Source organism: Struthio camelus, chromosome 2 (genome assembly GCF_040807025.1).
Source record: "Struthio camelus isolate bStrCam1 chromosome 2, bStrCam1.hap1, whole genome shotgun sequence".
In the NCBI taxonomy this organism is placed as follows: domain Eukaryota; kingdom Metazoa; phylum Chordata; class Aves; order Struthioniformes; family Struthionidae; genus Struthio; species Struthio camelus.
Genome location: NC_090943.1, coordinates 2,488,644 through 2,510,702, shown reverse-complemented (window position 1 = coordinate 2,510,702; position 22,059 = coordinate 2,488,644). Strand labels below are relative to the sequence as shown.

At 43.3% G+C, this 22,059-nt stretch overlaps 2 protein-coding genes across 8 annotated transcripts in view; one reads left to right on the top strand and one right to left on the bottom strand.

The window, feature by feature from the left end:
- ALS2CL (ALS2 C-terminal like) overlaps window positions 1-3,363 on the bottom strand; it is a 78,445-nt gene extending 75,082 nt beyond the window's left edge. The window contains exons 1-3 of one of the 7 annotated variants that reach the window (XM_009684152.2): window positions 2,595-3,363; window positions 2,330-2,481; window positions 924-998 (exon numbers count right to left, since the gene is read on the bottom strand). In XM_009684152.2, coding sequence (XP_009682447.1) covers window positions 924-971 — 48 coding nt within the window. In that variant the 5' untranslated portion in view covers window positions 972-998; window positions 2,330-2,481; window positions 2,595-3,363. Of the gene's footprint in view, window positions 1-923; window positions 999-2,329; window positions 2,508-2,594 lie in introns of those variants that run through there. The other 6 variants (XM_068934059.1, XM_068934057.1, XM_009684159.2 and 3 more) reach the window with 6 other exon arrangements.
- TMIE (transmembrane inner ear) overlaps window positions 1-17,963 on the top strand; it is a 40,621-nt gene extending 22,658 nt beyond the window's left edge. Inside the window, exons 3-4 of the mRNA XM_009684163.2 lie at window positions 9,029-9,178; window positions 13,921-17,963. Coding sequence (XP_009682458.2) covers window positions 9,029-9,178; window positions 13,921-14,228 — 458 coding nt within the window. The 3' untranslated portion in view covers window positions 14,229-17,963. The remainder of the gene's footprint in view (window positions 1-9,028; window positions 9,179-13,920) is intronic.
- The last annotated feature ends 4,096 nt before the right edge of the window (window positions 17,964-22,059 follow it).

Here is a 22,059-nt window from a genome sequence, read left to right as displayed (position 1 = left end):
GGGCCTTTTTTATTAATTAATGTTTGAATGTGTTTCAGAGTTGCTGTGCATGTCTGTGCCTGCACAATAGCCCAGGTTCCCAAGTCTGTATCCACCAGCATATGCACCTCAAGATGGGCACAAAAAAGGATGTTTAGGAGAAAGTTGGAAGGTCCTTTATAAAACAATGGCCATTTTTTTATATTCTGGTAAATAACACCTAAATAGTCTTTCCTTATTGATTATCTTGATAATAAATAGCCAGTGCTGTTCTTGTTTTATACAATAATGTTATCTTAAGCTTCCACTGTTATGCATGTCAGCACACACACACACACATACGCACACACTCAGGTCTGCTACAAAATTTGCTGCTGTGACCTCCGGCAGCTAAAAAGTATCGGAGATGCCACTGGCCGGCAGAAACTTCTCTCGACTGTGACAGCTTTCCAGTTACACTGACAGGGCTGTGTCTCGAGTCTGCAAAAGGGAGGACAGGCATTTTGGACTATAGCAGGGGCAGAGGCCTTCAGCACAGTTCCTTTGTGTGGTGTCCCCACCAGCTCGAAGCCTGGCTTGATGCCTCATCCTCCCTCCTGCTCAGTGACCGTACATGTTGAAGGCAACAGGAACTGCAGATTTGTGTACATGCAGACTGTGGAGCCACAGACGGAGGTTGTGAGGAAAGGTTGCGTTGCTGTATTGCAGCACATGAAGTGCATGTGTACGGGCTTGAAAGTTGCATGGGACAATGAGGGTCTTGCAGTGAATAGCTTTATGGACCTGAAAGTGAATCAGATTTGCAGCCTTCCTGGACAAACCGCATTCACCCCTTGATTACCTGTTCATTTTGTGACTTATTGTTGCACTTGTTATCATTTCAATGACTCTCACAAGTCTGGGTCACCTTTGACTTTCATGTGTAATTTCATGCTTGGACTCACCTGAGCATTATCTATATCTGGCGTGGAGAACCAGCACAAAGCCACCATCTCATGCAAAATCCAGTTAACATCAACCTAAAGAGCATAAGAATTTTGCTAAATCCCCGAAGAGGGGTAAATAACATGCAATAGCCCTACCCCTCAGGTGGTGAAAATTAATGTAAGTAACAGATATATGTTCTTTGCAATGAATTATGAGTTAGTACATATATAGGACTACACAAGCTTTGTGCATGCGTGTGAGAGAGGAGACAAGTCTGAGCTGCAGAGATTGGATCCAAGTCTATTTCTGATCTACCCAAGTCACTAGATGAGCTGCAGGCATTGGAATTTGGGGTTTTATTCCTAGTTCTAGTTTGACAGAAAAGACAGGCTCGGCTTGTTGACTATGTTTTGAATAAATGCCTGAAAACAGACATCTTTCCTCGTTAGACAAAAGGATCATTCTTAGATCCTGCCTCACGCAGGTGCAGTATTGGCTCCTCCTTGTGATAGCTCCTCTCCTTGCAAGGACACAATGGAGACGATTCAATTCCACATCTCTTGCCCCCTGGGATGGTAAATGCCATCCCTGCAAGAAGGTTAGAGAGAGCTCTCCGCTTAACTTCTGAAGTTTTTAAGATACCGGTAGCTTTGTTAATTAAGAGCTTTTGTTAATTAACAACTCAGATCAGCAGCAGCAGTGTCTAATGTTGACATTGTCACCAGGATTCCCCTCAACCATCTGGAGACACCTTCAGGGTAGATATCTCTAGTGACCGGTGGAAAGAACAATTGGGAAAATTAATCTGTTTTAGACGTTTCCCTTAGGATGAGATGAACCTTGCCCTCAAGCACACTGACCGTCCTGACAGGGTCTACACAGATGGGACAGAGAACCCCCAGTGACAACCCATTTCTTTTTATCCTGCACAAAGTTTCTTAGCTCAGAAATTTAATTTCTCTACAACTAAGATTTCCAAAGGAAACAATGGTTTTGGTAAGAGGCCCAACCTTAACCCACATTTCCAGTGAGCTCAAAATAAATACAAAGAGGCTACTGTTAAAGCTCTCCTCCTTGCCAGGAGACAGGAGGATGGGAAGAGGGGTAGAAGGAGCCAGGCAGGGAGAGCTAGCTGAGTCCACTCAAACAAGATGCAGTGAATTAAGGTGGAAGCAAGAAATACAGAATAAACGGACGTTCAGTGCCTGAAAAATATCTTCAGAGCACAGTGGACAAACAGTTAAACAAACCCATTCAAGGTAATGCTACAACAAAGAGCTATTTGGATGTATTTCCAGCTTAAGTGAGACAGAGGAAGATATTTTCACCTTTCTGCTGTCCTGGTGAGATGCTTATGCCTATGTATTAAAAGAACTGCTGAAAAATTGAGGGCTTGTAGAAAAAAAATACCCCAAACACTCACCTCTATTCAATGCCTGGAGGCACTGAAGGTCTTCCAGCAGGAGTCTTACTGAGTGCAGTCTGTTCAGCTTGTCAGAAAGAAGATCAAAAGGCCACTTGATTGCAGCATTGAAGGACTTTGGTGAGGGGGGAGGTACTAAAGGTCTCTTCAGTCTAATGGATAGATGCAAAAGCAGAGTCTGGAAATCAAAATCAGGTCAATTCAAATAGCAATTTGAGAAACAAATGTGGGAGGGAGGGCGATTAATTATTGCCACATTCTCTACCTTGGCTCCCCAGAGTAAGGCAGGATTCAGTCCAACACAAGTTATTTCAGTAAGACTCTAATTAAATATAATAACTTGTAGCACAGAAGTGATCAAACAGTGTGGACAAGCATTCATGTCCAGACACCAGGAAAATATCGCATGTAGCAGCGTAGTTAAGCTTGAAGGCCGAGCAAATATTAGAGCAGCCTTGACCTCTTGCAGCAGTCCTTTCAGAATATCCTCAGGGCAAATTGCAAGGGTGCGCATGTTTAAAAACATGTTTTGCTTGAAGTCATATTGTAACTGCAATCTAAAAGTCCTTGTGCTTTGGATGCTATTCTGGCTCGCTAGGAAATTAGTACGTAACAGGAGTAGTAGATTTTCCTTGAGAGAACTGTATGTAACAGAGAGTGGAACAAGACACAGAGCTGAAGAGGATCTTGAGAGGGCATGAGATCCATCTCTGCCCTGGACTTTAAAACTGTTGTTTTCACCATTCATACCTCACTCTCTTTTCTATAAGAAAGCAATTTCTGAGTCTTCCTTACTGTCATCAGAACTCCAGACTGGGTTACCACCTCAAAGCATTGCATGCCCTTTGGAGGGAAAGCCTCACCCTACTGGACCATGAGTTGAGGGACCTTCTCCAAAGCACAAGAAGCTCGGCAGGAGCTTTGGTAGCAGCAGTGGCATCTTTAAATGTGGTGGTTCAGAAACCAGTAGCAGTGCAGTCACAGCAGCTGAGCACTCAGGATGGACCAGTCTGATGAGCAGCCACCCAAGCACTAGCTAGTTTTATTTAAGACTTTAACAGCTCTTATTGAACTTTGCCCTGTCATGACTAGTCTATTATTAACATCACTGTGAGTTGTTTGGACTGCCCAAAATATGTTAGTCCGTTCCTTAACAACAACTTCTTGCTCGTACAGTAAACAACTCTCCACGCTTCTCAAACAGCATTTACACAGGAGTGCTGCAGTTAACTTGCCATTGAATACATCTGCATTAATTGCTTGCATTATTAACGATGGAATGGCTGCCTAATTAACTCAAAGCAGCACAGGCTACTTTGCTAAATGTTAATTAAATGCTTCATTGGCAAACTATGTTTTTTTCAGCTTCAAAGGAAGCAAACCTACTGTGTATTGCAGCCAATTTCCATTCAGTTTATGGAACTGTTGGGTTCTCAATCATAGCTCTGCTAAATTAGACCAAACAGTCCCTGGAGACGATATTTCATTTATATCTTTCCCAGCTCCTAAGAGAGCCAAGTCTCGTTGTTTTTTAAATTTACTCTCCAGGTAAATCAGAAGCAACTGTTTTACTTTTGATGAGCTAAACTGGCTTCAGTGAGAAGAGAATGGAAACCCTGAACAGGGTGACTTGGCTACATGTAGATTTTGTTTAAGCCAATACAGCTAATCACAGTCTTATGGGTACGCTCTTCGCTCTCCCCAATTGAAATACAAAGCAGTTTAGTTTAAGCTAACTGACGTGCACATACATAGAGTTATTATTTAGTCATAGGCATCTAATTGGTTTTGGTGGAAATTATGTATTTAACATTTGTTCTGAGCCTGTACTTCAGATGATGTTTTCAAATTACCGTTTTTATGGTGCCATTTCTCAGGTCCTCAACCATTTGCAGTATTGCATATGGATATTAGGAAGATAATAATCTCCAGTAAAAATAGTGAAAATATGTTAAAAACCCAGAAAGGAACAAGTCTCCAAGTTCTTCATTATTTCCCAAGTCAGAATTTTTCAGTATTTGCTGAAGAAAGGTAAAGGTACCAATTATAATATTTCCTTTGTCATCACAGATGGCAAAAAGTTGACTGCTTTCGAAATGCTATTTCATAAAGGTTCACCAAGTATTTGTTTCCAAGTTGAAAAATTACATTTCAGATGATCAGCCTGGCAGAAGCAATGAAAAAAGAATTGCTATGTTGTCACTTTGAATCTTCGGTGTGGAAAGAGAACACCATGTGCAGGTTCAGACCTGACTTTTAATTTAAAATATAAATGTTCCTTCAGAATAGATGGCTGAATTCAACCTTGTAGATCAGGGAACTGAAAAGGAAAAAAGAGTGAGAAAGTGATTTTTAGAAGCTAAACAAAAAAGCAATCCACAGCATGTTAATGAAAAAGAAAAACTTAGATTTTAATTGTGCATTTAATGGAACATAGTTTTTATCACAGTATCACAAGGCCATGTGTGCTGAATATAGAAGAGATGAGAAAAAAGGAGAGAAATGCAGATGATGCCACTACATTTTCTAGCCCAGGAAGTTTCTTCTTCTGCCCTTTGTAGTTTGATAAGCAGAGAAACCAAGAACAATGTCACCATTTCAATTCTCGATATGGCATATCTTTATGGCTCTTCCACGGGGCAGTGATACATCTTAGGGAGATTACCTTAAGCTCCCTGCAGTGTCAGACAAGCATTAAGGTAACAGTTTACTTAGGCTGCATTTTAGAAGCCTTCTCAACAATTAAATAAAAGTTGAGATCCTGGAAAGGAAAAGGAGGGCCACAACATGAGAGAATGAGACTGAATATTGTTTGATAACAGCATGATTCACCTGGGGTATAAGAGATCTGGTGAATATTTGATATAAAATAAATATTCAAGAGTTGAAGTCAGGTCATCTCTCTGCCAGAAGAGAAGCAAAACAGCTAATTCTAAAGTAACAGCCAAGCAAAATGGTCCCACAAAGACTTTATCCTATGGACCCAGAATCAAAAGGGATCAATTTATCACCACTCAGCTGAGTTGTAGTTAATATTCCTGTGCACGATTGTATCTCAAAGTAAAACTTTTGGTTTAAGCTACTTTCATTTTATATATATAACCCCCATGGAGGTTTTAACTGTCTTATTTTATAGCATACCTGCTAGCTTGAGAGCGTGGGCCCATCAGTTAGTGTGGCTCAGTTGACAAGTGGTAATGTCCTAAACTTGTGTAAGAGGATTGCTTTGATGTTTAACTCTCAGAGAAGACAGCGTAATCCAATTCTAGGTCTGTTCTTCTATGGAATGGACATTTTTAAACAACGATCCTCACAGTCCTTGACCTTTGGATTCATAGTCTGCATCCCTGAAAAAAATGGCAGCATCATTTCTCCAGGGAAGGAAATGCATTGCATTAACCTTCTCAGGGGGCAGCAAGGGCAGGCTGTTCTCTGTGGGAAGGGAAGTCAGGAGCCAAGCGTAGTGGCAAGGCTGACAGAGGCCTTATCCTTGACAAAGGCAAAGGTGGGCAGAACAGGTCCAGTGACCATAGCCAGGTTCAGGCAAAATCACCAGACAAGTCCACGGTCATGAGACAGGTCCAAGGTCAAGCCAGGTAATCAGGTCAGCAAGTCAGGGTCAGGATCAGATCTAGAGATAGCAACTGGAGTCAGATGCATCCCAGAGATTACAGAATCACAGAATCACAGATTGCCAAGCAAGTCTGTAGTGACGAGGCAGGTTAAGTCACACCCGTGCGTCAGGGTGCGCATCAACCAGATACATGGCCAGGCATGGGAACAGCTGCAACACTACTGCAGTGTGGCGCAGGTGGGAACCAGGCACGAGAGCATCAGCTTAGAAGTCACCCCCAAGTGACAGAGGGGGGAGCCTCTGCTGAAGCTTCTTCTAGCTCTCTGAAGGCCACCAGCTGCGTGATCTCTGATGTGGCCCTGAACCCAGTCAGCCAAACCCCCAGGAAAGGTGGTGATGGTGAAGACGCACTCAGGGCCCTTAACAAACCTGTTCAATTTCTCACCTTGCCTTCAAAATGAAAATAGCTCTACTCTTCCAGTGGAAGATAATGTTAAGGCTGGCATTAACAAAAGCCCAGGAAGCAATGTGTGTTACATTGCTTTGCTTTCTGGTTCACTTCATGGACAAAGTTTCAGTAGAGCAAATGTAATAACATCTGACTGCTCTGAGGCAGGGCATAACACAAATGCTGGTAAGACAGATCCAAACGTCTTCTAACAGGCAACAAACATCTCATTCTTAACTTCCAGTAGAGGACATTCACCTATTGTAACTAAGGGAACAATTTGCATGCCTAAATATACATCTCTAGGGACATTTGGGTGGCCCTACGGTACATTCTCGAGCCTCCAGCTCTATCTGCACGGAGTCACAGCTCTTCCACAGTCCTGCATCACACTGGTCATTTTAGGCACTCTTCGCAGTTAACGGGGAGAAATGCAGCTGCAGAGGATAATTTATTTATCTGACCTATCTCAAATGTCTGTCTTAAAATGAGATTAATCACCCTGTAGAGATGCCTCATTCTCTCCCTCAGTGGTAAAGGGAGCCTGGAGAGGCTGTCTGAGACTCTGATCTCTAACTTTTGGACACACAAAGCTGGGCAGATGAATTCCACCCACACTGTCCCCTGGGGGTGAAATGGTCTTAAAAGCAAAGGAATCCAGCAGGCACCCCACTAGCAATGAAATGATCATTCCTTTTCATGGGTTTCGGTGACCTGGAGCTCCTACACCAAAATCTCGTTCACTTACCTACTCTTTTATGAAATAATAGCACTCGGTCTAATACTTAGCTTTCTTCATAGATCAAGCCGTTCACTAAGCATAGCTCGCAGTAGAGTTGGAAATAGGAATGATGCTCTATTATTTCCACATAATCCTCTTGCTCCAGGGGCTGGTTATGAATCATTTCATGTCCAAAGACAACATAAGTCTCCAGTACCACAATGAACGACTTCATCTCTATTAGAAAGTTAAACAGAGAGCCCAGCTTTATGAGTGTTATCTAGCAACGACCATTTTTGTCTTTAGTAATAGGAAAGTAATACAAGTGCAAGAGATAGATACAACAGCCCCTACTCCCTTCCCCAAGGCTAAGCGAACTATTGTGATGTTAGTGGGCATCTTCTCCTTGACTTTCAAGGACACTGATTAACTCCATTTTGCTTGAAAGCTGACAGTTTCATCGTTTATCAATCCGTAGGAAAGGTGATGCTAATTTTCCTGATTTTTCTCCCATATAAGTAGAGGATTTGCCTGCTTAGCTGAGTTCCAGAGTGCTTTTAAGAGAACAATAGAACTTGATTCAAAGTTGGTTAGAGATAAAACATATACGTCATCCCCTCGATAAGTTGTTTCTCTGCTTATTGTCTCCATTTAAAATGTATGCTTATTTCTATTCCGACCTTAGCTTGATTCCAAGTCCAGCTGCTGGATTTTTTTTTTTTTAATCTGCTAGACTGAAAAAAATCTCTGCTATCTGCCTGTGACATAGCACGTTTTGTGGGAAGGTGCACAGTGAGATACTGCTGCACCGAACGGCAGGGCAGAGCCAGCCACGTGCTTTCCAGATGTGGCGGGTTACCCACCTGCTAGCTGCCAATATTGTGCTGCCAATAATGCCATATGGGTACCTCTCTTTCCTTTTCTGAGACAAGTAAAAGCTCCATTACCCACGGCATGTTCCTGACCCTGGCAGGAGAGTAAGGATAAAAGCATCTTGATTGCTTCCCCAATTACAAGTTGTTACAATTTCATCTTGTTTTAGGCAGTTCGCTTCAGCTTTAGATGTCTCATCCTATTGTGACTTTTAAGTTACCCTGAGCGTGATTCCACTGCAGCGCCTCTGCAGCAAACTGCTTAAGGAGAGAGATATTTTTGGCAGCAAAACTCAGCAAAGGGGTAGAGGAGCTGCTATGCTTTTTTTTGGTAACGCTACACCAGTTTTGATTAAAACACTAAGAAAAGTGCTACTTTCCTTTTCTTTAGAGGGGGCAGGGTACGAAGGGGTCACGCAGAGCTTGCTTCTGGCTAACATAATCCCCCTTTTCTTAGAAGAGGCAGGACAGATGCAAAACAAACTGATTTAGGGAAGAAAATTTACAGCATCAAAAGGTCTAGGTGCTGGTGTTGTGCAGGCCTCCTGCAAAAGTGCTTTTACTCCTGGTTAATGAGAAATGTTCACCCTTGGAAACAAATGTACAGATTATTTCTCTCTTTGCCTTGAATTAGTCTCAGAAGTCTGATACGTCATTCATGATGTTACAAAGCCAGGGGAGCTGACTCAACTGACGAGATGTAGAGAAAGCTGGACACATGCTTCTTTCCCATAGCATTGATACGAGGTGGGCACCTCCGGTTAAAATAAAACACAGAACATGGAAAACTGATCGTCTGACATCTCTTCCTGCAGAACCCATTTCCACAAGGTATATACATGAGGTTAAGAACTTAACTAGGTTTGAAAGCTAAGCTTTTATTTAGAAGAACGCCCCAAACTTTTTAAGGATTTAAGGAGGAAAAAGCAACTCAATTAATGTAAATGGCTCCCACTTGAGGAAACTTCATTGAAATTTGCTTTCTTTCTGCTAAAGTCTCTTCACTGTGATTGGGCCAGCCGGCGCTAAACAGAGCTCTGCTGGTCTAAACTGAATGCCCTTGCTTTCCTCTCTGCTTTCCCAGTTATCACCTTGTGCTGTATCTTCAAGTGCCGGATTCCCCGGACAAAGAAAGAGATAGAGGCGCGATATGCTCAGCGGCAAGCAGCCAAGACGTATGCAGACAAACTGGAGACCGTGCCACCACTCAACGAGCTGACAGAGATCCCTGGAGGTATGTGCCATGTTCACACCTACACATAAAAACCATCTCCTCTTTTGGTGGATGCATGAATGCAAAGAGCTAGATCTTCCCGCAGTATAAACCGGAGTGGCTCCCTTGGCACAATCACGAAGATATTGCTATGGGAGAGATTTGATAAACTCCCTCCCATTTGCATGCACTATTCTGAACCTACAAAATTTGTGGCAGCAGGCATGGTCATTTAGATAAAAGAGCTAGTTGCTCCATCAGCACAAATCAGGGTCACTCCTTTGCAGCTCATGTTTAAAATTTCCTGAGAGTCGGATTCATTTTAAGCGCCAGTTCCCGGGGGGATGTCGGTAGGAAGAAAAAGAGTTGGTAGCGCATTACCCCTAAATAGCCCCATCGGGACAACCAAGAGTATTTCTGTGGCTGGTGTCCCCTCCTCTCACTCACCTTTCCTAATTCTGTACCCTAGGCTCTACTGAAAGTCTCCCAACTCTCTCTGGTCATGTCCAGTCCAGACCTCTCAACTCTCTGCCTGTGGTGAAAGAAGAAGATGAAATGGCCCTGCAAGGAAATTAGGGGGACTGCCTTCCTGTCTGTCTGTCTCTTTGGCTTCTCTTTTCTGTGGCTTCCAACGAGATCCATCATGCCTTGGACTCACTGCTTCTCAGTTCCTTTTCTGTGTTTCACCTCTGTTTTCTCAATTCCTTTTAACCAAAGATCTCTCTCTCTCTCCTTTTTTTTTTTCCCCGCCCCGTTTCCCATGTCTCTGAAAGCCCTGTGGTCTGTAGCTTCATACAAACTTGAATTTTCACTAACTCAGTGATGCTACAGTCATGAAACTGGGGAAAGATAACGTAATTAGTAAAAGATAACATAATTAGTAAAATTGCATTAACCTATGAAACAGAGTGTAGGTATCTAAATGGCCTACGGGAAATCATCCCTGACTCATGCTACTCTTAATCTGTGTCTGGGAGAGTAATACTTGGCCTGTCCCAATACCATGTCAGAGATCCTTCTCACAGTTCAATAGTGCAGGCAATCTAGTATTCATGCTAGAATAGTACCATTTAGTAATTTGCACTCTTTAAATTACAGACACAGACAGAGTCTTTGAAGTGACAGGCCACAAAATCTGAAGCCTTTCATATGAGCTTTTGCTAAGGCACTTGAATAGCTTGTGATAGTAATTTGCATATACCTATTGCAATCAGTGGAGCTGTTACAAGTTACTTTACCCTATTCTGATCCTCTGGACAGGTTTAAGGTTAACTGCATGTTTATGTGCTTTGTTGAGTTCAGACCCTAAAGACTTGCGAAACACTGGGGAAAGTCCCATTTCCAATTCTGCCATGGAAGTCAATAGTTAAATAGTTAATAGTAATTAAACTTTAAAGTCAAAGTCGAAAGTCCTCCAAAGGTCTAGTTAATACTTGTATGAGCAGTCACACATGGAAGTACTTAGTATGGTATCCTTCGATTTCCTACCGAAAAGACAAAATATCAGACTCTGTAAGGACCAGCTATCAGTGGATTCCAGGGAGTGTGAAGGTCTGGCTCATGCCTGTAGATAGCAGAAAGCCAAATTAACCCATTTACTGCTGCATCCTCCTCCTGCCTAGCCATTACATCTAGAAAGCCCGTAAAATAAGGATGAAAATATCCCAAAGATGCAGAAGAGGTAATTTGTGAGGAGGATGTTAGTTTTGCCCCAGAAGATTATTACATTTTGAACCCCTGTAAGCAGCCTTCACATCCCACAAACATGCCCACGGGCTGCATCGAAAACCTGGCTGGTTTGGTGTGGATTTAATTGGACAATGGTAAAATATTGCATCGTGGACTCATGAACAAGTTACCACGGCAAGGCCGTTTTCGAGAAGTCAGCTGCACCGTAAAGACTACCTAAGCTCCCACTCCATGAAATGCGTGGGTTGAGCAGCTGACTCTGACCTCGGGAGAGACCTTAAATTATGGATCTGACATGCTGCAGAGGAGGAGCCTGGTAGATAACAGGTTGCTGAGTGGCTGCTAATGTGGACTAATGGCTCGTGAATACTTGTGATGTGAAGCTGCCTAGTTGTTTGCGAAAGAGAGGTAAATCTCAGAGCAAGGGTCTGCCTGAGCTACCCTGAAGGAACCGATACCTGGGGTGGGATTCATCTATCCACAAGCATACTCTACACATAAATGGACATATCTGCATCGGAGCTTCTTATTCTTTCGGCTGCTTTTATCCACACCGAAAAGAAAAGGTTTCTCAAGCATGTGGCTGCTTTTATGATAAGGGGTGGGTGCTAAACCAGAACAGGTAAATTGTGCCTTAAAGGTGCCCGTTTGTCTCCAGTGACTATAAAGGGGACCCCTAACCCCTAAACGTTAGGTGCAAAAGCTTTATGTGATGAAACCCACTGGTTTGGCCTCCTTCTGAGATTAGTCTGAATGCTGTGCTCAAAAAGTCTTTCACTACCTGAATCAGACATTTACAACGGAAAGTATACAAACTTTTAGGTGTCTTCTCTGTGCTACTGTTGGCATCTGTGCAAAGTGTAATGCTCTGCCATGTCACTCCACTGGCATTTAGCAACCCACCTTGATTTACATATTAATGAAATATAAGATATGTATCTGTAGACTACCTCTATATTTATACCGTGAGAAAACCCGGTAGTCCTACTCAAGGCCAGAGAGATGACTCAAACAATTTCAGTTACTGAATGGCTATTAAATGCTTTAAAGATTTCTGAGTCAAATACTATTAGTGATGAAAACATTATAATGGTTAAATACTTTCATTTCTTGGTATTTTTTGCTCTATCCCACATTTACTGTGATGGAATATTCTCGTTGCCAGATGGGTCTCCGTGTGCTTCTTTGAGTGTCATGTGCAGCAACCCCTTTTTCTGAAAATGAATAAAATGGATTTTAGGGTTCAGTGTGTAAAATATTACACATCATTTCCCTCATTCCTTTCTGTCTCCCATTTTGTGTGAGAAATACAAGCAGGACTTGGCCCCTGCTCTGAGTAGAGGTGTACCATTTGGGTCTGAGAGACCTTTCTGTATTCTGGACTCAGGCAGTCTCAACTGACTTTTCTGGGAATTCACACAGTTCCTGCTGCATCCCTCCAGGAAGCATGCAATATTTTTTTTCCTCCTCATCTCGAATGAAATGTGAGGGTTTCCACTGTGGTTGTAAGGAAGAGTCTGCATGATTTCCCTTCTATTTATACATTCAAATGACTCTCCAGTTTCCAAGACCAAAGGATGATATTTTGTATCATCAGCCTGCAGGCTGTGGCAATATTTCAGATAAGCATAAGAAATTCGGGTTTGATTCTCCCCTGTAATACACTGATGCAATCTGAAAGTAGCACTACAGCAGTCTATAGCAGTGGGAGATAGGGGGCTACTAAAGCCAATTAGATGACAGAGGCTCCTGGTGAGGGTTGAGACATCTCACTGAATGATCACATCTGAGCCAGGCAACGGCTATGTTTCTTAGCCCGGATAAACGTAAAGTAATTTGATTTAACTCAGGCGTCAAGTGAAGAAAGCGAAACAGTGGCCCATCATCTGCCGTTTGCTGAGGTCACTCACAGGTCCTTGCTACATCTTGGCTGAGACTAACTACTAAGTTGTGGTAACATGGTTATCTATTCACCTATCTGACTTCTATAATGGGGATTTTCAGGGAAGCGGGTCATGGGAAACTTAACACATTTTCACATGTTTTTGCACAGCTTTATACCCTGCTGGTCTTGACCAAAGAAAAAACTTTCTGTAAGAAATATATGAAATCTGATCTGTATTTGAGTGTCACGTTGCAGCTTGAATTGAGAGTTCAGTGCATCAAACTTTGAGCCCAGAAATGCTTTTGCGCAAATTACCCACTTTTATTTAAAAAAGAACCAACCAAACAAAAAGAAAGATAAGGAATATCTTTTGTGTTACTAAATCCTTATTTAGAACAATTGAAATCTGCAGAGCCAGAGTGTGATACTTTTAAGGTGACTCCTCTCACCAAGAGGGCCAAGAAAGGTTTAATAAAGACCTTGTAAGTGTCCTATACCTATTAAGGCTTGTGTGTTAAAATACAACAAAATAGAACCGAATCTTCACTGAGGTTAATTGCTGTAGGCCCATGGTATGTTGCTGCCATTAATTGCAGTAGCAGGTAGGAAACTAATCCTTTAATGACTGGATCTGGGGCAGGACATAAGCAGAGCGTATACTGTAGCCCTCTACAGGGCAAGTCATCTTCTGCTTGTCTGTGAGCAAAGATTCCCAGCAAAATCCCGACTGTCCACTCTCATCTGGAGGAGACATACCCCCAGTACAGAAAAATAAAACAAAATAAAAACCAAAAAAACAAACAAACAACAAAAAAAAAACAGGCCAGGGCTGTGCTGAATTACAAAAGAGATATTTCTCTTCTTTCTCCTGGGAGATAAGTCCACACTGAATGTCATTTTAGGCTGTGCTTATAATCTTCATGAACCAGTTCCTACCATTAGAAGCAGTTTCCTCCAACAGAGCCACAACTTAGCTCCTGAAATTACTGCTTCTGTTTTATCTCATTAGTCCGTCTTCTCAAAACAAAGGTATGAAAAGCTGCTGGCCAGTGAGCAAAAGCGCTGTGTGGACAAAGTCCCCGTAAAAGTTTTTTTCCTTTGTGCAAGATTTGCATGCAGGGAGCAGGAGTTTTGTCCCCTCCTTGGCTAATATCACCCTTTCTGTTTTCTTCTTCCATCTCGCATACAGCTCAGGTGGCAGAAGAGAAAAAAGAAGAAGTTCCCACTGTATCTGGAAAAGTGGACAAGGCGCAAGGCAAGAAAAATGGATCCAAAGACTCCAAGAAGAAGGAAAATGAAAAGGACCAGAAAAAAGGATCCAAGAAAGAAGGGAAGGATGGGGCCAAGAAGAAAGAAGGAGAAAAGGGTGCTGGTGACAAGAAACAAGGTGGTGGAAAGAAAGGTGAAAAAGAAGCTGAAGCAGCAAAGTCAGGAGGAAGCACCAAAACTAATGGCAAAGCTGGTGGGAATGCCAAAACCCCAGCAAAGAAGAAGTGACTGCTAAAACACCGTGACTGAGAGTCTTCACCCAACTTGGCATAGGAGAGGGCACTGTCAGATTGCTGTGGGTAAAGCACAGGGAGCAGATAGGACATGCTCCCTCCGTATATTCAGGCTGTTGAGTGCCACTGGATGTACAGATTTATTATCTTTTAAAGACCATATCACTGTTTTTCCCACCAAAGGAAAATCTGGCTTTACAGTAGCTTATAAATAAAATTTACTCTGCAGATAGCAACAAAACTGAAAGCTGGGGTGAGAACCAGGACTTTGATAAGGATCATAATGCACAGCGATAAAGACCTAAACTAATGGGAGGACACGGTTCATTTAAAATATGTTCTTCTGGAGGACCTCAAGGCTTTTGATAAACATTCGTTAGCACTCCTCTCCTCCTAAATAGGACTTGCACATGGAAAATTTTAGGCATCAAGTACTTTCTGGATGGTAAAGGCCAAAGAATGAAGAACCCAAAGAATTGGGTCATGTGGTTTCTGAGAGATGGCTCGGACACATGGGAGAAAGCTTTCCTTTTTTCCCTCCTACCTCTTTTACTGAACTGCTGAAGGAAAATTCTTCCTTAGACCAAGAACTGTGTATTTCTCAGAAGGCTTATCTCTTTTCTAATTTTCTAGTGAAAGACATACGAATCAGGCTGTAGGAGGAGGCACACAGAATAAAAAAGCAGATCTCATCCGTGCAGGTGCAGGCAGTAGCTGTCCTCACTTCATCATCACTTCAGTGAAGTCCACAGATGACAAAAGCCCATGGGGAGGGAGGGGGTGTGAAGATGCTCAGCACGTTCCAGCAGAAACTCGGCATCCAAGGGGAGCCGAACTGAGTGCTTGCCTGCCTTCTCACTCGCTCTTCCTGAGCAGTCTTGAAACCGGGGCTTCTGCATCATTTCAGTGTGGCTCCTATTTCTCTCACCTCCTGGAGAATTCTTAGGAGTAGTTTTAACATGAGCGGCTTTTCTGCTAATGTGCTTTGTAAATATCTCAGCAGTTTGTGCCTGGAGATCAACAGACATCGGATATTTAGGCTGGCAATTGCAAAACATACAAGCTAAGTGGAAATAATTGGCAAGCTATCATAATGACTAAAGCTCTGTCATCTCCATTGGATTCACAGTCTCTGAGCACATGCGCTGGTGCAGCTTTATCTACACCATGAGGCCAAGAGGGAGTTATCTCAAGTACAGGCTACGAGGCTCACCCTATTAATCAGAGTTATGTTAATCCAGCTCTTTCCTACCCCTGTGATTTCAGCACATGCAGTGAGTTCTATCTATCACATGCAGTGAGATCTATCACTGCAAAGACAGGTCTCATTCAGCTCACCTTTCCTTTTTCCTTTCCCCTCTCTTACGCATCCCATCCTGGCAGAAAATGAACCCAGCAAGACAAAAAGTTTTCTACTGTGTTAATGAGGTCACTCAGTTCATGGAGGGTTCCAAAAGCACCAGAGCTGGTGCAGCTGGTGCTACACCAGTGATGGTGTAGGACTTAGGTAGCAAGGATGGGAGAGGTGTTCACAACCCACAGAAATATTTACCAAGAGAGTGAATGGTGACAGTTCACTGCCTCCAAAGCCAGAGGAGTTGCAAGAAGTCAGGGATGCTGCTAGGTCAGAAATTCTGCCCCTATATGCAGACAAGTGATTTGAGCCTTAGATCTCCATCGACTACAATGATACCCAAGTCGCACTTACATTTAAATGCCTGAATCTCAGTCCCACAACTAATTTTTCAGTGGATGAAAGCAGGTTAGATGAGTGGGGATTACAGCTTCTAGGCAGGAGTGGACGATCTGTTTTCAGTCCCCTCCTCAGCCTAGGAGGTCTCAGATGCACAGGTTTATGCCTCAGGACGATGCACCAGCTACAAGGGTTTAGGTAAGGCTCAGAAAGGAACTTTTCTCCATCGTTTCAGCTGGGGCTGTGAAGAAAGGGAATGCAATGACTCTTCCATGCAAAACCTGGTCTCTGGATCTGGGGCGAGCGTCCAGGTTCCTGTCTCCTCTACCACTCACCAGCACAATGCTTCCCGCTTCCGGAGTTGGTCCAGGTAGACTCACTGCCAAATACTAAGTGTCAAACTCCATCTGCGGCAACGTGCCTTGGGGGAGTTAGCAGCAGCATGCACCACATCTGAGACCAATGGATCTGAGTGGGAAAAAAGCCACTGCTTCAGGTGAAAGATAAGCTCAGCAAGAGCCGCGTGAGTTCCTCTTCTCCATCATGAAGAAGGTGTGGGTTACCATCTTCCTGGGAATGGTATTGCCCAAATACTCAGAGGCAGAGTTCATCTAGGGCAAATGCCAAAGGAAGCCTCCAACTTGTGTCTCACCAAGTGCTGTGAGAAAGGGAGAGGCAAAAGCATCTCAGGTAGGCACTTATTCTGCTCCTTATATTCCTCAAACTGGGAGGAGACAGAGCAACAGAAGCAGCATGCTCCCATCTCATCTTCTTTGCAACACACAGGCCCTGGAAAACAAAGAAATTTTAGCGTCACAAGAACAAGAGTGATTAAGGACCTTAACTGGAGTCACACCATAAATCAGTATCAGAACCAGGACTTCGACCCAAATGTCTCAGACTCCAGACGTTAAGAGCATCCCGCTCTGAGCAGAGCTCCCTGACTTTGTCTCCATCACCCTGTACCTTATCTGACACCTGCACTAAGGTCCTTGCTATCCCGCCACCCAAGTCTGTACACTTTACGTTCTTGCTCTCAAATGTTGCTTTCACTTCATTTGATAAAAAGGGAACTCTGTAAAGGAGGAGCATCCGCAGAATAGTGATGTAAAAGCTTTGGAGTAAGCCTGATGAGGTGTCAGTGCACATGAACACACCTTCGCTTTAGGGAGCCGCAGAGGCTCCTAGCACCAGAGTTGATCAAAGCACACTGATTCCAATATAAAAGAATGCACCTTGTCAGTCATTATATTTCAGTCACATGCTTTCTTCTGTTCGCTCCCTGTGTAACTGATTTCTTTTATAGGATGTCAAAAGCAAAAGAAATGAAAAAGAGAATTGTGTTTAGAGCAGGCAATACTTGCATGGATGCTGCTCCCCTGGAAGCGCACAAGCTTGCATGAGCTCGCTGTCTGGCACACCAAGTATTGCAAAGGTTTGAGTGGGTTCTTATGTCTTCTAAAGTCCACTTCACAGGTGAAACCTCTGTAGGGTAGGATCCAGCTGTGATGTGGCCAGGCAGGAGTGCTTCCAGGTCCTGTGACTGGAAAGATGTTGCACGGTGTGGTACTGTTATCCTCCTGTCAATGTTACTTATGATCTGCAGACTGTGGACACTGACTCTTATTCTCTCAATCTGTACCTATTTGGTAAGGTGGAAGAGGACCTGATATGCACATGATCGGAAATCTCCAGTGATGAAAATCTCTCTCTTCGTTTCTTCATTAAGCTCATTATCACACAGTAAGAGCTCTTTTCTTAGCCCTCTTCCCTGCAAAATCCTCTGCCAAAAAAATAAAAAGGGAAAAGAAAATAAAATGCTGCATCTGGGACTGCTGGAGCCTTTGCAATAAATTTGAATTAATTTCTGCCAAGATTAGACACAAAATATGTTCAAAGTCTTACATACTGTGTCACATTAATTTACATTCTTAGCCACCGAAAAAACAAGATGTGTTAATTTTGAAAGAAATGTTTCTCCTTTGAGAAGGACCAAAATAGGGTCCCCTGGGGATATAAATGAACTTGTTTCTTACTCATTGGAGTGACTGTATGTGGGTGGAATGATGGGAATGCTTTACTGGGGTTTGCAAACTTCCAGGAAAACATCCTAGCTAACATAACTTGTTGTAATGCCTCTCACTGAAGTGGGCATGGAGAGAACTAAATTTATAGGCATGTCTCTCAAAACTGTTGTGCTGTTTTCCCTGTATTTCTGCTATGTTATAGTGATCAGGTGGAATGTGAATGCCAGAGCTCAGTAGGCGTAAAATAGCATTACTGTAGTGTTGCACACTGACCAACAGCAGCTCAGGAGCTGCTGCTTACACCCACCAGATGGAGAAATTGCATTGGAAAAGTTACATCCATAGCCGAAGCTTTGCAGAATGAATCATTAGCGACAAGATTGGAGACATGCTGAATTCTCTGCAGATGTAAGTGGAACAACAAATCCCAGACACCAAAAGCAAGATTTAGGACCCAAAACTCAGGCATCCAAGTAGCAACAAAATATCTCCACTTTCATTAGGTCAGCTTGGCAGTGCGTGTGTGGGAAGGGTGACTGGAGGAAACAAATTCAGATACTACAGAGCCAGGATGAGGAAGGACTGTTAGGATCTCCTGACCAATACATACCATCGTTTTCCACTAGAGGGGACCCTGTTCTTCCGTAATAGCTGAAGCCAGTTTTACAGGTAGCCCCTGCTGGGAGGTTTTGTCTTATTCATGGTGTTAAATTAAGCCTAGCTTTGGTCATATCTATTTTTCTTAAGTCTAAAGAAGACTCAGTTGGCCACCTTAGCCATCACCTTTTTCCCCTACTATGCTTCTGGTTAACAGAGGTAAGAGTGCAGTTGGCAGTAGCTTAATATCCCATAGACATCGCCGATGCAAGAGCCATCAGGAAAATATCATTGCCTTTGGTGCATAAAGCTTAAGTTGGCCGAGTTAGGTGTCCCAAGGGATTGTTGTGAGGATCATGAATGTGGATGAGCAGGCCTCATCCAGAGGATGAGAGGAGGGGCTGGAGACACTGGGTTTCCTTTAGTTTCATTTCTGGCTCTTTTGAAGCCCGTGTACAAGCTGCAGGCATGTTTATTCCCCTCCCTTTTCCTCAATGGTTTTACTTTTAATATTATAAAAAAGCGGTGAAAAGATAAGGTTAGGTTCTATGCTGATCTGCCAGGAGATACTGCACACAAGATGCATCTGTTGCTAGGAAATGTTGTGATACTTTTTCACCATAAATTCCAGCTTTCTTGAAAGGATGAAACTCTCTGGAGTAATTACAGCAGCACCAGAGGCTCTTGAGCAAAAAGATGGCCTTTTTGTTCTCTTTTGTATACTGTCTCACACAGTGGAACTTCGGACAAGAAGTGCAGCTTCTTATTGCTTTCATAATACAGATCTAATTATTAATAGTGTCTTGGCTCTGTCCTCAGAAAGTAAACTCACTGTATTCAGCTCCCTTTTGAGATGCAGCAAGGAAAGCGATTGGGTCATCTGTGTTGCCTTGCTCACCTGGTTAGACCCTTGGAGAACAAATGAGACCTACCCTGGCAATGGGAGAAAGGAGATTTCCCCCTTCCAAAGAGGGGTCATCTGGAGTCCCGAACCTGAGGTGGATCCTGGCAAAGCAGAGCTGTTCAAATCATAGCTCTGCCCTTCCCATGGCCAAAAATAAAAATGGAACGACCTCCAGATTTTTTCAGGGACCGGCGATGGAGCTCTTCACCATCACAGGTCATGTTGATGTTACTGACTTCTTGGACTAGATTGGTTTCCAAAAGGTCATCCTTTGCTTGAAAAGGAAAAAAAAAAAAAAGGTCATTTTCAAAAATAGATTTGAAAAAATCTCCTTTCCTGAAAAAATCTCCTTTCCCTCTTCTCTTTTTTTCCTCCTTTGTTGTGATTAGAGATCCCTTGAGCATATTCCAGCAAATGCACCAACAAGCTACACACATCCACCTGAATTATAACACCCAAGGCTCTAAGGTTTGTCAGTGATGCATCAGACAATAACTGTGAGATAACGCTGACTCCCTACTGTTTCTAGTTTCAGATGACATTTCATATGGCACTCCCCACATTTCTGCACACAGAACTGAGAAGCTCTTATGATCCTAATCTTTTCTGGCTAAGGAAAATGCATTATTTTCATTTGTTAAGTCCCTGATGCACTGAGTCCCTCAGTCCAGACTCCTGCAGACTGAGAAGTGTAATGCAGGGTTACCCAAAGGCAATCTGCTTAATGTCGCAAGCAAAATCTGGGACAACGGATGGGACCTGAGCACTCGTCTTGTGAAATAGTGCCTTGTGCACATTTCCTTCTTAAGATTCCCCAGGGATTTAATCTATAATAATGGTGGTGAAGCCTCCCTGAACTTCCCTATCTTCTCTTACCATAAAACTACCTGTCAAACAAACTTATTTCCAGGGAGGTCATAGCATACAATAGAAATTCTCCTATTTAAGACACAATAGAAATGCATGATCACTTTTAAAATCTGCAGTTGAGAAGCCAAAGAGGTGATACGGTGTCCTAGAGGAACTCATTTACTTTAAGGAGAGTGAGGGGAAAAAGAAATAAAGAGATTTTTGTAATCTGCCTTTCTTTGGGCTTGTACTTGCTGCTCTTTAGAGTCTGTCTTTGGGGAAGAGAAAATCTCCTTTTACCTGGAGATGAAGAGAGCCCCCAAGAAAAGCATCATTACATATTTGGTCTATTCTTATAGTCTGCCCTGGGCATTTGTTGTGCTGCCGTCCTAGACAAGACTCTGGGCTGTAGGCCCTTTGGTGAGTCTCACACTCAACAGATGCTGGATTTTGATGGCCTTTGGATAGACAGCCTGTTCTGATGGTCCTCTGTAGTGCGTCCTGCTTGCTGGCTGGGATCCCCAGCCATTCAGGGTTGTCATTTTCAACCACTTTAGTTGTTGGTCCTGGCTCAGTAGCTCAAGAGCAGAGACCCTTTGTGGTGGTCTTTAACTGATAACCGTTTCTAACACTCAGAGACCTTTTGCCAGCCCCTTGCACTTGGAGAGTCTGTCTGTGGCTGACCCCAAGAGCCCTGTACAGCTTGTTCCTCATGATTCTGAGGGATGAATTTGAAACAAAACCTCTGAAAGCAGAAAGCCAGCCCTGTACTCTGCAGCAAGGGTTTGTCTCCTGCTCCTTGTCCTTCTTACAGTAAAGCACTGCTCTCCCCACATCCCACCCTAAGAACTGCTCAGCTATGAAACCCAGTCAAATCTTTTGCTCCACTCGAGCGATAGGAAGTAGCTTACAGGGGGCTTTCTCCATAGGCAGTGCATTCAGAATACTAGTTTAATGAGTTTATTTTACAGGCCTTCAAATATTCCCTGGCTCCATGCTATCGCACAGTGGTGTATCTTAGTGATGCCAATGCTTCCATATGGGGATTATGATTTTTTAAAATTCATTTTAAACATCCCTGGAGACTTTATTAAGACTTCCTGTAAGAGGACAGGGAGTTTAATACAGAGGGAAAGAAACAGGAACTCAGATATTTGCTAGAACAGGGCTTGACTTTATAAATGAAATATACTCACACTCTTCCCCCAGCCTGTCCCCGTCCCATTTCCCCCCTCCCCAACCCATAAAACAGACCCTGGGATCAATGCCCCATGTGTATAGAAATAGAGACTAATCATTTAATTTCTGTGGCTTTCTGTCCAAAGAGTCACCAAGCTGGGAGAAGCAGAGAACCACTGTGTAGGGCACAGGTCCCAACTGACTGGAATGTGCCGTCTGGGCGAGTCTTTGGGGACAGCAGATACATGGATGCAGGGGGAGCAGTCACTGAGGGTCATTTGTGTTACACATTTCTGGTTATTAATGAAAGGGTGTAGCATACCTTTCCCCTTTTCATTTTCTCTCTTAGTTAGAAGTATGGAAAGTTGGGCTAAGCTGACCCACTGGGTGGTAGCATGTGGCTGAGGAGCAATACCAGTGAGATGTTATCCATAGCAGGGCCATCAGGAAACCTCTCTCCTGGGGATCACACGCCATCAGCTAGCCTGAGGAGTACCAGCCCTTGAACCCCAGCGAGTGCCTTCCAGGAGAGCTGTATGCTTCATGGGACCATCTTTGCCCTGTGCGCAAAATGGGC